Source organism: Hordeum vulgare, chromosome 6H (genome assembly GCF_904849725.1).
Source record: "Hordeum vulgare subsp. vulgare chromosome 6H, MorexV3_pseudomolecules_assembly, whole genome shotgun sequence".
NCBI lineage: Eukaryota > Viridiplantae > Streptophyta > Magnoliopsida > Poales > Poaceae > Hordeum > Hordeum vulgare.
The window spans coordinates 540,351,181-540,368,815 of NC_058523.1; the positions used below are offsets into that span (position 1 = coordinate 540,351,181).

General features: G+C 40.9%; 2 protein-coding genes across 3 annotated transcripts; one reads left to right on the forward strand and one right to left on the reverse strand.

Moving 5' to 3' along the window:
• Positions 1 to 6,337: 6,337 nt before the first annotated feature.
• LOC123401252 lies at positions 6,338 to 11,845 on the forward strand. The gene is made up of 5 exons (XM_045095001.1): positions 6,338 to 7,069; positions 7,969 to 8,086; positions 9,292 to 9,644; positions 9,726 to 9,824; positions 10,152 to 11,845. Exons 1-5 carry the CDS (start codon positions 6,396 to 6,398, stop codon positions 11,368 to 11,370), a joined length of 2,463 nt encoding a protein of 820 aa, XP_044950936.1. The 5' UTR covers positions 6,338 to 6,395; the 3' UTR covers positions 11,371 to 11,845.
• Positions 11,846 to 12,205: 360 nt separating this feature from the next.
• Positions 12,206 to 17,202, reverse strand: LOC123401253 (receptor-like protein kinase HSL1). 2 transcript variants are annotated; one of them, XM_045095003.1, is made up of 3 exons: positions 15,087 to 17,202; positions 13,599 to 15,002; positions 12,206 to 13,518 (listed from the first exon to the last, which is right to left on the reverse strand). In XM_045095003.1, the coding sequence occupies exons 1-3, from the start codon at positions 16,210 to 16,212 to the stop codon at positions 13,148 to 13,150; spliced, it is 2,901 nt and encodes a 966-aa protein (XP_044950938.1). In that variant the 5' UTR covers positions 16,213 to 17,202; the 3' UTR covers positions 12,206 to 13,147. The 2 variants fall into 2 exon arrangements, with proteins under 2 accessions (XP_044950938.1, XP_044950937.1); XM_045095002.1 differs by having other exon boundaries at positions 13,599 to 17,202.
• Positions 17,203 to 17,635: the final 433 nt, after the last annotated feature.

Genomic DNA, 17,635 nt, shown 5'->3' on the forward strand with positions numbered 1-17,635 from the left:
TCCTCGGGGCTAAGCGTATGTACTAGTAGCTATGTGTTCGATCTCTTTCTTTCTCTCTCTCTCTCTCTCGTGTTCTTGAGATGGCACGATCTTGATGTATCACAGGATCTGTTAATCTAGTTGGATCATATGATGTTATTCCCTTGCTACCTTGTTGTGATGAATTGAATCCTTCCCTTTGAGATCTCATTATGTTGGATTGAATATTGGATTTGAGAACACTTGATGTATGTCTTGCATGTGGATACCTGTGGTGACAATGTGGTATTCTATTGATTCACTTGATATATGTTATGGCATTAACTTGCGGATTCTGGTGACCTTGGGGATCTATGCATAGGGTTTTATTGCATGTTTTCATACTACTTCTCCAATAGAAATCTTGGGGTACTCTTTGAAGTTCTTTATGTTGGATTGAATGTGATGAATCTGAAATTGTTTGATGCATGTCGCATAATTAAACCATGGATACTTGAGGTTACATTGGAGTACCTAGGTGACATTAGGGTTGATTGATATGTATCATCGGTGTTATTCTAGTAAGAACTCTAGGGATGTTTGTGACACTTATAGGAATAGCTCAAAAGATTGATAAGAAAGAATAACTTTGAGGTGGTTCTACTACCTAGGCCAATTTCATCTTATGTTCTCCGCTACTTATGAACTTTGGAGTGATTCTTTGTTGACTTTGAGGGATGATCATATGATTCTACTATGTTAGCATTGTTGAGAGATTGCACTACTAAATGTATGAACCCTAGGCAAAGCATTAATATACTATTTTGCTCGCAGTTTTCCACTTGCTACCTTGTTGTTTTTATATTTTCAAAATACAAAACATATATCTACTATTCATACTACACTTGTATCACCGTCTCTTCGCTGAACTAGTGCATCTATACAATTTTCCATTGTATTGGGTGTGTTGGGGACACAAGAGATGTCTTGTATTTGATTGCAAGGTTGCTTGAGAGAGACCATCTTAATCCTACACCTCCCACGGGTTGATAAACCTTAGGTCATCCACTTGAGGGAAATTTGTTGTTGTCCTACAAAACTTTGCACTTGAAGGCCCAACAACATCTACAAGAATAAAGTTGCATAGTAGACATCAAGCTCTTTTTTGGTGCCGTTGCCGGGGAGGTGAGTGCTTGAAGGTATATCTTTAGATCTTGCAATTAAATCTTTTAGTTTCTTCTTTTTCACTAGTTTGGTTTATAAAAAGAAAATTACAAAAAAAGGAATTTAGGTTGCCTCAATTGTTTCGCCTTTATAATGTCTTTCGCGAAAATAATGGTTCAGAAAATTGTGCTCAATTGTTAGACGAAGAATTTATAAAAAATACTTAATGAGAATTCCTTGAACGATGACCATGATAGTTGTTAGTATGAATACTATGAATATCCATGATGCTAATGATATGCAAGGCCACAAGCTTGGGGATACTATGTTTGATGAAGATGATATTTTTACTCCCCCAAGTTTTGATGAGCAAATTTATTATGATGAAAGCATGCCTCCTATTTATGATGATTATACTGATAAAAGTGGATGTGGAGAGGTCGTGACTTTATTTAGTGACGAGTCCACTAATTTGGAAGAGGTTTCAATTGACTACGACAACAAAGTTGCTATCTCTGATGATTATTGTGATGACATGTATGCTAGAAAGAATAATGATAACCATGAAACTTGTTCTCATGATTTTAATTTTAATTTGTATTATATCAATCAAGTTTCTCATGATAGTTATTTTGTTAGGTTTGCTCCGACTACTATGTATGAAAAGTTTGCTTGTGGGGAGAGTCATAAATTTTCTATGCTTATGTAAAATGAAAAGAATGTTATATGTGATACTTATATTGTTGAATTCCTTCATTATGCTACTGAAAATTATTATGATGGGGGAACATGTGCTTGTAGGAATTGCAATAATATCAAGTTTCCTCCGTGTGTGTTGAATTTTTTGAAGATATGCTTGTTTTGCCTTCCTACGCTAGTTGGTTTTTGCTCCCTTAGATTGTTTGCTCAAAAAATCCCTATGCATAGGAAGTGTGTTAGAATTAAATGTGCTTGTCATGTGATTCATGGTGCTCTCTTGCATGCTAAGATTGCTACTTTTTATATGAGCATCATCGAAATCATCATGCCTAGCTAAAAGGCATTAAAGAAAAGCGCTTGTTGGGAGAGAACCCAACACTTTTCCTTTATGTCTGTGTTTGTACACATTATTACGCTACTATAATAATCATGTTTTATGTCTTTTATTTCAATAATGTGCCAAGTAAAGCCTTTGGGATAGTGTGGATACTTGTTTGTTTGATTCTGTGCAAAAATAGAAACTTTGTGTACAGTATATGAATTATGTGATTTTGCTGTAGAGTCAAACAATTCTGAATTTTTTACAAAACATTTCCATGCAAATTCTCCGTGTTATGCTAATTTTTCAGAAATGTTAGAGTCAGGGAAATATGGTGGTCATTGAGATCTTGAGAGACTGTTCTGTTTTTGATAAATTCTGTTGTGCGTTCATAGTTTGCTTGTTTTAGTGTTTATATAGCTTGTATTTAGTGATATAAATTATGGGAATGATATAATACAATAGGTATTATGTGAGAACAATCGTGTATCTTGTCTTGATAGTACCTAAGTGAATGATCTATTTTTTTTACACTAACCCGTCTCATGAAGTTCCGTTAAGTTTTGTGTGATTGAAGTTTTCAAGTTTTGGGGAAGATATCGATATGAGGAGAATATGGAGTGGCAATACCCTAAGCTTGGGTATGCCCAAGGCACCCCGAGGGTAATATCCAAGGAAGACTCAACCGTCTAAGCTTGGGGATGCCCCGAAAGGCACCCCCTCTTTCGTCTCCAACACTATCACTATATCTTACTTCGAGCTATATTTTTATTCATCACATGATATGTGTTTTTATTGGAGCATCATTTTATTTTGTTGTTCGATGTTATATATTATTTATAATCTTGTTTTTCAATAAAATGTTCCAAGAATTGCCTTTAAAATGCTTGAATTGCATGTGTGATGTGTGCTGTACAAAAACAGAAAATTGTTTTGCGGTATTTTAATTATGATATTTTACTCGAATATGGAAAGTTCCTGACATTTGAACACAATACTGCCATACAAATTATCTACTATTTCCTAAATTTTCAGAATTTTTGGAGTTACAGAAGTATGTTGTTTAAATAGATTGCTACAAACCGTTCTGTTTGGACAAATTGATGTCATGGTTTTGTTATCTACTTATTCTAGAGTTTTCATGACTTATATTGGTAGATATAAATTGTGGAAATGATAGTAAATTTATGTCATAATTTTTAAAAATTATTATGAAACTTGCCTTGGCAGTATATGAAGTGTTGATTTAGTCTTATGTGTATTAACCTATCTCACGAGTTATTTTCAAGTTTTGTGTGGATGAAGTTTTTGAGATTTAGGTGAAACCGGGGTATGAGAGGATTGAACGAGATACCAAATCTCAAGCTTGAGGATGCCCAAGGCGTCCCAATTAAATATTGAAATAATTCTCAAGCATCTAAGCTTGGGGGTGCTACGCATGAACGCATCCCACCTCTTTTCGTCAACAAATAAAGGTTAACCTATGTTGATCCTAAGTTTTTATTTAACCACATGATATGTGCTATTTTTGGAGTGCATTTTTGTTTTCCTTTCTGTTTGAAATAAAATATTATATATGAAAATATTTATTGAGAGAGAGTCCTCACATAGCTACTTGATTGTTTAACTACTCATTGATCTTCACTTATATGTTTCGAGAGTAGTTTGATGTTTACTCTTGTACTTCACTTATACCCTAAGAGTAAATTGTGAATGAATTGAATACCATAAATCTAAAATTGTGAATTAATTGATTATCATAGATCTTGAGTGTTCGTAGGAATTTTTTTGTTTCCCATGCAACGTTCTCCAACAATCCGAGCCACCGACTGAAATTTTTCGGGCCAATCGATTGAATCCAATTTTTTCACTTTTGTTCAATTTGGACCCACCGAACCATTCATGTTAGAGTCTCCTTGATGTGCATAAAGTGTGTCACGGACAGATTTCTGGTCCAACTTATTTATACCCCACGTATCCCATCGCTTCATTTCGAAGCAAACTCCACTCCTACCATTTTCTTTGAGAGAGAACTCCATCCACTTGTGCTGATTTCAATGAACAATCCACTCCAACCATCCATCAATCCTTTGAGATCTCACTAGTGGAAAAAACCTTACGTTGCGTTTGGTTGTCCGTATTGGAGGCCCCTATATTGAATTGGTTCCAGTACCACTTCGGCAAGGAAACTGTAATGGACGTGAGTATGAATTCACGTGTTTGGATGCTCATGGAATCCTAGTGAGGTTTTAATGCCAAATTTTGTTTGGATGCCAAACTATGTAATTGCATAGTGCTTTGTTTTTTATGTATCAAATCAAAATTTATACAATGTGGGCCTATATTTAAATGGTTATACAACAATACCAATTAACAAATATTATACCATCAATTCATTCGTATTACATATGCTTTTTTCTTTGCATTTAATCTATGCTAATCTGAACAATGTTCACTCTTCCACAATAGACAAACAAGAACTGAAGAAAAAACCTTTTGCCACAAACAAAGCAAGAATCTCAAACACCTCTTGATACAAAACTGAAAAAAAATCATTCCATCACACCTGATAAATTTAGAAGGGTGCATTATTATAACCGAAGGAAATAGACATTATCCAACCCTGGAAGGTGATATTTATGCAAAATAATTAAATAAATGGGCTGTAAATGAAAGCTAAAACACTATCAGTAGCATTTTGATCGGATGAAACTATAAACATGCCTAAAACTTGATAATTTCGACAAAAGAGCAAAAAACAATCAGTGAACCCAGGAAGGGGAAGAACGAAAGCGAAGAGAAGATGTGAGGAGAGGATCCAACGTCTAAGGAGGAGGGAGTGCGAGGACCAAGGAGGAGGGGTCGGTAACCATAGGATGATGGGGGGGGGGACGGAGAGTAGTGGTAGAGGAGAATGAGCGACGACCAACGACAGGGCTAGGCCGTGGCACCATGGGAGAAGGAGATGTGCTTGTAGAGGAGATACGAAGGCCATGGGAGGAGGGGAGGGTCTGCGGCGGCGACTGGTAAGGGGGGCGGAGTGGAAGAAGAAGGAGAAGGACGGGCCGGGGGAGGTACTTGCCTACCTGGCCGTCATCATTGTGTGGTTTCTGCCATTTCTCTGTTTTCTAGGTCACGCCATTGGTCGAGCGGGGGGGGGGGGGGGGGAGGATAACATATCTAATCATTTTGTTTCGTGGAAGCCTCCGAACGTGTAGTTGATTTCGTGCTTGTATTTGATCTGTTTCATACTGGTGTTTCCGTTTGCATCCCAAGCACCTAATTGGTATTGCCAAATCCATTTCGAGGCCCCAATACATACATCCAAACGGGATGTAAGGGCGAAACCAAGGAAAGCCAAAAATTAAGGGCAAAATCCGCGACTGACACAACTCACAACAATAACGCAATCATCCCTTCTCAAGAAGGTCAACATAGTGATTTTAGTCATGGAGTATGTGTTACTCTCTCTGTTTCTAAATACAAGTCTTTCTAAAGATTTTACTGTAAATTATATATGAATGTATACAAACATGTTTTAAAAGTGTAAATTCATTTATCTTGCTCTGTATTTAGTTCGTAATGAAATCTGTAAGAAGGCCTATATCTAGAAAGGAAGCGAGTAGTTGCTACCTATTTTGTTTTTTATGGTTATTCATAGAAGGGTAGCTGTTGATTTTGGGTGCTTCGGCAGGTAACATGAGATGCGCATTTTGCTTTCAGTTTGATTGACGGTTGGGAGTTGTCATCGAGCTAGTTGTGGTTTGTGTAACAGTTGTTTGAGAACTTTGTGTGTTGCTTTTATAATTTCAAACAACTTTATCCATTTCATAATATAAGAGCTTTTTTAATATTAGTGTAGTGTTAAAAATGTTTTTATATCATGGAACGGAGCAGTAGTTTGTATGTTTAAAAGATAGACTTTGAACATAAACTTTGAATGTACTCCCTCCGTTTCTAAATATTCATAAATTACTACAATTACATACGGATGTATATAGGCATAATTTAAAATATATATTCATTTATTTTATTTTGTATGTACAGTAGTCCGTAGTTGAATTTGTAAAAAAGATAAATATTTAAAACGGAGGGAATAATTTAGTGGTAATTGTAAAGAAATACACTAATTTTGTGGTAATTTGCCGTACATCTATATCAGGGCTGCAAACTCCGAAGGCTCCGAGACGGCGGCGAGGGTTTAGGCCTCCCCTCCCACACGCAGAAACAGAGCCGCCGCCAAACCCCGGCAAAAATGGCGGCTTCCCGCTTCCTAGCGCTCCTCCGCCGCCGCTCCGCCATCCCCAACCCATCCCTCCTCCACCGCCGCCTCCCCTTCTCCTCCTCTCCCCCGCCCCCCTCACCGGAGAGCCCCTCCGCCCCCTCCTCCTCGAAGCCCCCCTCCCTGTCCGCCCGCCTCTCCTTCGTCTTCGACCAGCTCGACGCACTCGACCGCAACCGCTCCTCCGACCTCTCCGCCCGCGACGCCGCCCTGCGCCGCATCCAGTCCTGGCGCCGCCCGCCCCCGCCCCCTCCCCCGCCCGACGCGCCCCCGCCGCGGCCGCCGCCCAGGCCTGAGCCTGGCGAGCCGGAGAGGCATGTCGATGCGGCGGCGGCGACGGTCGGGCAGGAGGTGGTGGCGGCGGAGGGGCTGGAGAGCATGAGCGTCGCGGATGTGCTGCGGAGGGAGGTGGAGCTGGTCCACCCCTGGCCCGAGTGGATCGAGCTCATGGAGCGGCTCGCGCAGCAGAGGTACTTCGACCTCGGAGGAGGGTCCGGCGGCGCCGACCAGGAGTCCCGTCTCGCCGCCGCGGTGCCCATGGATCTCTCGGAGGTCGCAGAGGAGTCCGGCTTCGATTTCTCCAGAGACTGGACCACTGTCAAGAACGCCTGCATGAACTTCGGCCGCGACCGGTTCGACATCCTCAAGTACGCTCGCTGCTTGTTTAATCGGCATTTCCTGCACAGAGATTATGGTTCCCCTTGTACACAAGATATGCTGGACAAATTCAACGCCTGTGCTAATTGCGGATTGTTTGGCATGAGGCTTTTGGCACGAGTGAGAGAAATTGAATATCTCGTAGACTTGTAAAGCGCGTGTTGCCTAAATGCCTAGGCAGATTCAGAGGATGATAGGCATCAGGGGTTCTTGCTACTGTTTGGTATAATTTGATACAGCCTGAAGTCTATACAACCTATTGATACCAAGGAATAATAGCTGAATACTTCCACAAAGGTTTACACCAGTAAAGTTGTGATTGCGTAAGTTTAGAATGATCAATTATTCCTTCTATAATTCTTTTGTCATACACATTACATTGCAAAAAAAAAAACATTACACAATATACATAAAGTCAGAAATTCATGGATGCTATGCACACTAGCATACTTCTGATCATTGCAACACATCTTTCTGGACAGACCCAGTGCATAGACGCTCCCACACAAGGTGGGGTCTAGGGAGGGATTATAGGAACCTAGTCTTACCCCTGCGAAATGCAACGCAGAGAGTCTGGTTCGAACCCAGGACCTGTTGGCACAAGCGGGGAGCTGCTCCAGGCCTGCCCTCCTGCAACACATCTTTCTGGATGCGAAGAAATAACCAGCACTATCAGAAACTAGGATATAAACTACTAACCTAAAGCACATTATAACAGAGGGCAATCATAATATATTCGAAAACAGTGAATACTATGCATACAGATTTTGTCATTACGGCTCATTTGAAAAACTACAGGCAAACTGGTATCCATACCAAAAGGTATATAGTGTACTCCAACAAATATTTATGCTATAGCAATTATGTTAACAGTTCCTTAATGATGCAGGTCGTTGCCTAGGAAGGATCTTCAAGTATTGGTTGGCCATGGGTGCCCCAGCATGGATCCAAAAGTTGTGTTTTCTGCAAAGCTGATAAGGAAACTGGTCCACCTTGATGAGGGTGATGTAAGTTGCAGCTAAACTCAAGTTTATTCTCTGCAGTCCACATGTTTTTGTTTCAACACGTTATGTTCTAGATGGGGGATGGAAAACAGAAAGACAAAATGGGTGAGGATCACGCCCTTTCTTGATTGTATGTAGTTAATATTTGAGTGACAGTGGTCTAAAAATATTTGCAAGGTTATAAAAGGTGTATTTCTGTGCTCGCCTAGGCGTGCATATTCTGAGAGGCATCGGAATGCTGCATCTTGGTATTAAGGGAAGGTTTAGGCCACAGGCAAGGAATTGGCCTATCGGATGACAAGTCGCGGTCTCTCCGGCGAGGGATCAACCTTCTCTGGTTAGAAAAAAAATCACCCAGCTTCTCTGAAGGAAAATCACTGTCTTCTGTGATGAATCGAGCTCTGCCAAGCCCATCACTGTTGCTATAGGGAAGGAGAGAGATGGAATAGAAACCACAGTTTCTGGTGTTCTTTCCCAGATCTCTGCTTTAATAAGCATATATGTGCCTTTCTAGTGGTTTAATGTGCTGGGTTAGCCCATAGTGCCCAATTTTTCTTTTCCCTTATGTATATTTTACATTTACACGTGTGCTTCAAGCTGTTGCTGTCCCTAGGCGGTCGCAAAACGCTCGCCTAGCGCATTTTTGAATCTTGGATGTGTAGTTTCTCATTTTGAACAGTGACATGCGCTGTAATGGTAATACTTCGGGTACATCAATTTATTAATTTGCAAATTATTTACTTACCAGACCACAACGTGCGTTCTGGGTTATCATCTATTTCCAACTCCTTATTTGAGACTACGTTTATGTAAATGGTTGCTGCTATTGTTAGCACAGTTTATTTCCTCTCTTGATTTTATGAAAGATTAACACAACATTCACTGGCACGACAGGACTCTGCATTTTATAGCAATAAGAGTAATTAGCTGCAATTGTATATGTATTTGGATTTTTTCCACTTATGTTCACATATTAGAAACATGCCTCTTAATTTTCTTGTTAATATCTATTTGCATAACAGAGGTGACTGTTACATACCCACAAATAATTCCCAAAGCATCTCTCAACTGTTCGGTTCGGCATTCAGTTCCTCATTTTGTATGCCCTCCCCTACTGACGGCTAAATAAACATGAAAGATGAAAATACACTAGTAAGACCAGGCAAGGTGTAATCTTCTCATTTGTTTATTTTGCTCCTGATTTGCAGGTGTGCAGTTCGTGTAATTTGCGAAATTCATGCTCAAGAGGCTATATCCTTACACGTAAAGAAGATGAAGCTCGGACTCTTGACGTTATGCGTATTTTATTGATCTATGGTTTTGATCATATAAAGGGGACTGTGGAGAACAAACCACTTCTCAAACTGAAATCCGTGAAGACCGTCGTTCGGAAATTAATACATGATATTGCCAAGCTGAGTGCTGTTCCTATTGACCCCAATCTTCCACCCCCTGTAATCAGGAAGTTGCCACCTAAGGTGAAGCAACCGCCTCCACCACCAAAGAGACGAGTTGGACGTGATGACGTAGAAATGAAGAAAGGAGACTGGCTCTGCCCAAAGTACTTTAACCTCTCTCACCTGTAATTTATAGAATATTGACTTCAGGAGCTATTCTTATTTTCTGAAGTATGTGGTTGCAGGTGCGACTTCATGAACTTCGCGAAAAATACAATTTGCTTGCAGTGTGATGCTAAGCGTCCCAAAAGGCAACTTCTCCCTGGAGAGTGGGAATGTCCTCGGTTAGCTCACTTGCCACAGATTTATTTGGTCTATTTTTGACCTTGCACCACAGTAGTTTCCTAGTATGCCTCAACATATTCATCCCACTCATGTTTACTATCTGTCTAAGAACATGCCTGTGAATAAGAATAGCTTTGTATCTGATTATTTTTCTTCATAATTTATGTTGAATACATTTCTTGGTGCCATCATCTGTCTCTCAAGAGGCAATTAGTTAATAATTTACAAACAAGGAACAATAAATGAAACAGTGCACATTTAACCGTTCATGAACATAATTGTGATAATTTTTGTCATCCTTACACATTTTTTCTATCAATTTGTAGGTGCAATTTTTTGAACTACAGACGGAACATGTCATGTTTCCATTGTGAACATAACCGCCCTCCAGATGAATACACCAACAGCCAAATGGAAGAATACCAATCTGCACCGCGGAAACGATTGGAAAGACCAGCTCGCAAGCCTGATGTTTCTAATGCGTGGAACTTTGACTTTGATGATAATGAATCCGATGGTGCTGATGTTGCAGCATTTGAGTTTGCTGATTCATCCAAAGTCAGGGAAAGTTCATCTGTGGACAACTCATATAGAGATAATGCAAAGGGTTCTGAGGCCGAGAAATTCTTTGGAATGGATGAACCAAGGAGCGAGGGAAGAGAGAGGAAGTTCAATGAAAGAGACAGTTTGAACTCATCTCGAGTTGGTTTTGATGATTTTGATGATGAAGAGGACGATATTGACAGTTACGAGCTCGATTTGTCAAAAGGTGGTCAGACAGGTGGTGTGTCGAGGGTGAGTTATTCTGACCTTGAGAATGCTTCTTCTGATGCAGAAGACTTCAGTGAATTTGCTCAAAGTAGAAATTCCAATTACGGGGCAAAGGATGGAGCAACAGGTTCAGCTGATGATGATGAATTTGATGATCAACCCTCCCTAAGATCTAGTCATATTGCCGATTCTTGGCAGAAAACCAGAGGTTGGAGCGGTTCGAGCAACCGCAGAAGCGCATCCTTTGGCTCAGAGAGTAATGATGGGGTTATTTCTGATTTTGATGAGGATGTTGACAACGGCTTTAGATCTAAACAAAGGCGTAAACTGGGAGGCCGTGAAACAGTTCCTGATATGGACTCTGACATGGATGATGAGTTACAGTCAGATGATAGGAGGAACAGGTCCTCCGCAAATTTCAGAGGAAACTTCCCTGCCAGAAGCTCTAACTTGAATAGTAGAAGCGCTAGCGGGGACCGTTATGGTATGACAAGAGGAAACGAACAGTTCAGGAGTGTTGATGTGCATGATGGTGGGTCGCCCTTTGATAGGAATCACAGAGGAAGGAGTAATCAGCGAGATCATGGCTCAAGAGGTTCACAAAGAAATGCAGGAAGAAATTGGGATAATAGTAGTGAGTTTGATCGCAGAGGGAGGGGTAATCAGCAAGATCATGGCTCAAGAGGTCCGCAAAGAAATGAAAGAAGAAACAGGGATAGAAGTAGTGAGTTTGATGGCAGTGACAGGTCCCTCAGGCGTTCTAATAGAAGGTAATAATACGACAATGCTAGCGGCAGCATAAGCATCGAAATGTGGACAGTGTGCCCAAAATTCTTGGATTCAGAACTAGATCGATGGCACTGGATCCTGAGACCCTGCCGATAAGGGATGTTTTAGGAAGTGTTAATATTTCCAAGATTTTTTCCAAGTCTCCAAGCTATCCAACAGGCGGAGTGTTACATCGTGGAATTTGGTATGTTCAGATTTTGTGAAAGAACTTTATCCTTTTTTCTTCACCATTTACTGTCTCATAATCTTCTCAAGGAAGGGCCTAGAATGCAGCAAGAGAGTATGCCTCCATGCATGTATGTTTAATATTTGTTGTATCAGTTTCTTCATCTTAAACATTATATATTCAAAGATAAGTTAGTGATGGAGTTCAATTGTCATCTGCAATGTGAAAAGTGAACCCATATATTTTCAGTAATGAATTTTCAGAAAATTTGTTCTGAAACTATTGACCTGTAAACTCCTGTGACAACATGGCTATTTGGTTCTGTCCTCTTGCATAATAGGCTCCCTTTTGTTCTCTGGACTAGGTTTGGTAGTCATTGGCTAGTTCATAACTTCATATCACTAATTTTGTGTCACTCATTGCTCAGTGCAGTTTGAATCTTGTTCCATTCTTCAATACGCCTGCCAATCCATTTGTAAATTGTATGTATCCTTGATGTATCAATTAGTTCTTGCATGCATTTTTTGACTGGAAGTTCTTTCATACATGTAAACATCTACTCCCTCCGTACCTAAATATAAGTCTTTTAAGATATTTCACTGGGTGTCTACATACAAAACAAAATGAGTGAATCTATACTCTAAAGTATGTCTATATACATTCGTATGTAATCCATTAGTGAAACATCTAGAAAGACTTATATTTAGGAACGGAGGAAGTATACCACTATATAGTGTATTAATAGCTTTGAACATAGAGCATTGGATGGAATTGATCCAATGGTCAGGATGCGGCAAATCTGGCTGTTTGATTTACCATTCGTTACATCAAATCCTGCCATGTGTAGTATCTGAAAGTTTTCATGATTAAACTTAGTGCACCTATTCTAATGGAGAATATAATTATCATCTGTACTACATTCACACACCTCTACTCTATTCTAGACTCTTCCATACATGCTCTTGTCCAATTATTTTTATCTGTTGAGGAAAGAGTTTCAATTTATGTTTACCTTGTGAATTTAGATATTTTTTCAAGAGGCAGCTAGAATTTCAGATTTGTGTGTGTGTGTGTTTTAGCAGTAGTTCTGTGTAAGCAAGCCTCATGGCCTAAATATTAACCTGTAAATGTAAAGTGTTCCTTTAGCACATCAAAGCATAGCGCCACCCCATCCCCCCTTCAGGTTTAGCAACTAGATTGGAGTAACCGATCTATAATAATTATCACTTTTTTCTCATGATAATATGCAAATATCTCACCCACTTTGATTAGCCTGCTAAGAAGCTAAATGTTGCACATACACACTGGCCAAAAAGCCAGTAATTTCATAGTCGTTTATCTACTCTTTCAGCAAATATTTGGTCTGCATATTAGAAAATAACTGCGTGTCCATTTAGCCTGGAATTTTATTGAGTTTGTGGCTGCAATACTTGTACACTCCACAAGCTCAATGTCGATAGAATAAGGAAAGAGTAAACTAGCATGTGAAAGAGAATGAAACAGAAAATCACCTACACAATTTCCACCCACAAATTCTCATGATAGATTATACTCCATCAACTGGAATATCGTTATTCCTCTACGTCTTCAGTTATTCTAGGATTCTAGAAGTGATGTTTCTTCGGAGACAGCATGCTGCAGGCTTCTTTCCCTTGATTTATGTTCAAAACGGAGAAGAGCATACAACACATCCTTCATTGATGGCCGTACTGAAGGTTGCCCAACCGTACAGATCACACCTAGCGTAAACACTGCAAAAGCATCTTCAATGTTGGCTGGATCTCGAATGTCTTCATCAAGAAGATCAATTGACAGGCCATACTCTTGATACTGTCTCCATGCCCAATCTGCCAAGCAATACTCCAAGCCTCCATCATTTGCCACCCTCCCCGTTGTGAGCTCCAACAGAACTACTCCGAAGCTGTAGATGTCGACCTTCTCATTCACTTTAAGCCGGTATCCGTACTCTGCAAAAAAGCCAGTCTCCAGTTAGCACATGGTACACCCTAAATATATACTAGTTTGAGTTTGCATTTTTATATCTTACCTGGTGCCATGTAGCCAAAGGTACCACCTATGACAGAAATTGACGCAGGATCTCCGGTTTTGAGAAGAATCTGAGCAAGACCGAAGTCGGCTATCTTTGCTCTGAACTCGGGGCCCAGAAGGATATTAGCAGACTTGACATCACAGTGCACTATTGCTGGTGAAATATCATGGTGCATATAGCAGAGACCTCTTGCTGAGTCGATGGCAATTTGCAATCTAGTGGGCCAATCCAAAGGCACCAGTGAACCAACTCTATCTCTCTGATGCAGCCACCTGTCTAAGCTACCATTTTCCATGTACTCGTAGACAAGAAGCTTTGCCTCTGAGCTTGAGATGCAGCAGAGCAACTTGACAATGTTCGTGTGCCGGATCTCACCCAATATCTGGACCTCTGCAAGGAAGTCCTTCTCGAGCTTGTTGTCAAGGTTCTGCGTGTTCCATATCTTTTTAACAGCCACCATTCTACTACCACCTTCTCCATCCACAACACACATTCTGTACACCTTGCCAGACCTGCCACTTCCAATCCAGTTCTGCTCACAGAGCCCAGAAAGAACATCATACTCTGTGAAATGCAGTGCGTGAAACTGGTTCAGTTTCCATGATAGAGGATCTTGGCTATTCTTTTGCCTCTTTAATAGCAAGAAACCACCAACTGCCGAACCCACAAGCATGACACTTGCAAGAACAAAAAAGAGGGCTATAAGCGTCCTGAAAATATCATACTTGGTGTTTGCTCTTGCCCTGCAAATTGGGACATTTGGGATGGAATTGTTCGATGAGACACAGAGGCCTGGGTTGAAGAGGAAGCTTTGCTCATATGCTTCGCTTTGCAATGATGTTGGAATTTCCCCTGTGAGGTGATTCACGGAGAGGTTTACAAAGTTCAATCTCAACTTATTGATCTCTTTTGGGATCTCGCCAGATAGCGCATTCGAGGAGAGGTCAAGGATGGTTAGCTCTGACAGAAACCCAAATGCTGCAGGTATAGTACCAGATATCTGATTTCCACTTAGATTAAGTGCGTTGAGCTTCAGCACTCCAATTGCCATGGGTATTGATCCAGTAATTTGATTTCCAGAAAGGTCAAGGTCTTCTACCTGTGAAATGCCCGTCAAATCCCAGGGAATTTGGCCAGAAAGCAAGTTATTTGCTGCCTTGAATACTTTCATTTTGCCTGCTAAAGTTGGAATGGGACCAGAGAATCTGTTGTTGCTTATCTCAAGATGTGTAAAGTTCCATGGTAGCTGGGTAGGAAAGGTCCCAGAGAAATTGTTGTTTTGGATCATAACTGTGCTTAGCTGATTTGTCACCACTGACCAGAGGCTCTTGGGGAACTCTCCAGTAAAATGATTGTTGTACAACATTAAATTGTTTAACAGATAGCAGCCGTCTACCGATTCTGGAAGTTTTCCAGAAAAGTTATTATTGAACACAACGATGTCATATAATTTTCTGTTGAAGCAAAGATCAGCTGGCAGCTCACCAGAAAGGTTATTGTTGCAGACTTCAAGATTTCCTAGTGGCGAGTGCCTTCCGAGCTCTGGTGGAAGGGAACCAGATAACTTGTTGTCAAATAGCCGGATGTCTCTGAGATTCGGCAGCAACCCAATGCTTGGCGGTATTGACCCATGAAGTTGGTTCATGTAGAGAAACAACAGGTTAAGGTTGATGAGCCTACCAAAGTCATCTGGTATTGTCCCTGCTAAATTGTTTGAGGACACATCAAGCTCCACCAAGTTTACGGCTGTGACATTGGGTGAAATCTCGCCTGTGAAACTGTTGGTAAACATGTACAAGCGCTGAAGCTTCTTATGCTGCCATATCCATGTCGGAATTGTGCCTTGCAGCATATTATTTGACACAGCCAAGAGGCTGAGCTCTGTGAGGCTTGATAGGCTCTCAGGTATCTCACCTGTCATGTTCATACCCGACAGCCACAAGTATGTAAGGCGTGCCAACTTGCCAAACTCAACTGGGAACGGAGCTGGCAGAAATGGATTGTCCGCTAGAGTCAGCATCTCGAGGCTGGCTAGATTGCTGATGTCCTGCACTGGATAACTTCCATCAAACTGATTGTTGTCGAGGATCAGTGACTTGAGCTTTGGAAACCATCCAATGGATGGTGGGATTTCGCCCATGATACGATTGGCTGATAAGTTGAGATGCTCTAGCTTTGCTGATAAACGGTTTATGTCAGCTGTGAGTTTCCCGCCAAAGGCGTTGTTGGAAAGGTCCAGGCACTTGAGATTAGAGCAATTGTAGAGTACGGTGGGGAATGAAGTGGAGAAGTTGTTGTAAGAGAGGTCCAAGTAGGCAAGATTCTTGAGGTGGCAAAGGGACGGTGGGATTGGTTTCCTAAGGGTTTGCCGTGGAAGGGAGATGGCAGTGACCTCACCTTTTGTGCATGCAAGTCCTCCCCAGCTACAGTGGTCAGAGGAAATGGAGTTCCATCTGCCAAGCACAGGTGAGTTCCCCCAGTATCTCTTGAGTCCCAGAAGGATTTGGTGTTCATCACTGTACTGATTTGTGGACTCTGGGTAAGATTTGGGTAGTAGAGAAATCAGTGCCGCGAAGAACAGCAAGAAGCTAACACAGTAATTATCAGCCATGTCCGCAGAAGCTTTTGGGTTGAAAAATCTCTTGCCAGCTTTGGGTGGAGAGGTCCAATGCGTGCTGGACACACCTTTTGCAGTACTACCCTCTTGACGCCTGCTGCCTGCTGGTCAAGACGTCCTCCTCCACAAAATTAAATAAAAAAGAGCTAGCCAATATTTCCCAGCACTGGAAATATGATATCATCCTACGCCACGTAATATCACTCCCCATCCTCCCTGTTATTTGATTTCGTTTTCATTTTGCTTTCATACCATGGAAAAAAAATATCCCAAGACAGTTAATCAGATGTCCTGGCAAAGTTGGTTTTGTTTTCTACAACTTTCATTTGATTTATTTTGCTATGTTTTATTTCGTAAAAGCATTATGGTGATGGATAAGTATGGGGTGTTTGGTTTGAGGAACTGGTCAGTGAAAGGATCGACCATCCGGTTCCAGCTCTCGACTAAACTCGCTCACTCTGAGGAATGGAATGGGTTGCTCAACATCACCATTTTCTCATCCTTTGTAAAATCATAAGCCTACTACTAAATCAGGGGTTGGGTCATCCAATGATGGATTAGCCCATCCTGTGGTGAGCTAATTCCTCAAACAATCACACGATCAATACCCTCTGGCTCTGTGGCCTGATGATATTATAAGATCCTCACTTATCACGCTAGTGCATTCTGTTTCATCTTCTAATAAAACACAGTGGTATTTGAGTGACTGAAAGAGCCACTTCTTATAAGCTAGAGTAAGATAAAACCAGACTTCTGGATGGCCCCTACGGTGTCATTGATTCAGAGCTGAACATCAGAAGGTCATGTTAACCTGCTTGACACACTCTTCCTTCACCTGCGCAAAGAGCTCCGAGTTCAGATAGGCATTGTCACAATCACCTCGTCGTTAACGCACTCGTTCATGCAACACTGGAAAACATTGTCACGATCATCTTTCCCATGTTCTCCTCTCTTGATGCAACCTATCAGGAAGGGAGTACATGAATCAGATGACTGGATAAATAAGCAACCTATCAGGAAGGGAGTACATGAATCAGATGACTGGATAAATAAGCAACCTATCAGGAAGGGAGTACATGAATCAGATGACTGGATAAATAAGCGGATTTATGAACTTTGGAAAAAAAGACAGCTTCCCTTTAAGCAGGCAGCTGCATTTGCCCTGAAGGTTCGCCCCCTACAGATTTTTATGTACAGCCTGTGTCAATAGACTCTGACCGAGCCAAGTATTTATATCTTGAATCTCACCCGACACGTTCTGAACCAATGGGCATATGAACCCCCTTTTTTTAAAATGCATTTTAAGCATGTTTTAAAATGTCAAAAAATTCAAATAAAAATTCCACGTATACATGTTTGCAAATATAGGTGCACGGCACAAAGTTTTGTTAAAAAATACTCCCTTTGTCTGGAAATA

Excerpts from the sequence above, each read along its gene's own strand:
- LOC123401252 (XM_045095001.1), top strand. The coding sequence starts at position 6,396 with ATGGCGGCTTCCCGCTTCCTAGCGCTCCTCCGCCGCCGCTCCGCCATC. Across the intron at positions 7,070-7,968 it reads GACCGGTTCGACATCCTCAA|GTCGTTGCCTAGGAAGGATC; the intron begins GTACGCTCGCTG and ends TTAATGATGCAG. Across the intron at positions 9,825-10,151 it reads GGAGAGTGGGAATGTCCTCG|GTGCAATTTTTTGAACTACA; the intron begins GTTAGCTCACTT and ends ATCAATTTGTAG.
- LOC123401253 (XM_045095002.1), bottom strand. The coding sequence starts at position 16,212 with ATGGCTGATAATTACTGTGTTAGCTTCTTGCTGTTCTTCGCGGCACTG. Across the intron at positions 13,519-13,598 it reads CTTTGGCTACATGGCACCAG|AGTACGGATACCGGCTTAAA; the intron begins GTAAGATATAAA and ends GCTTTTTTGCAG.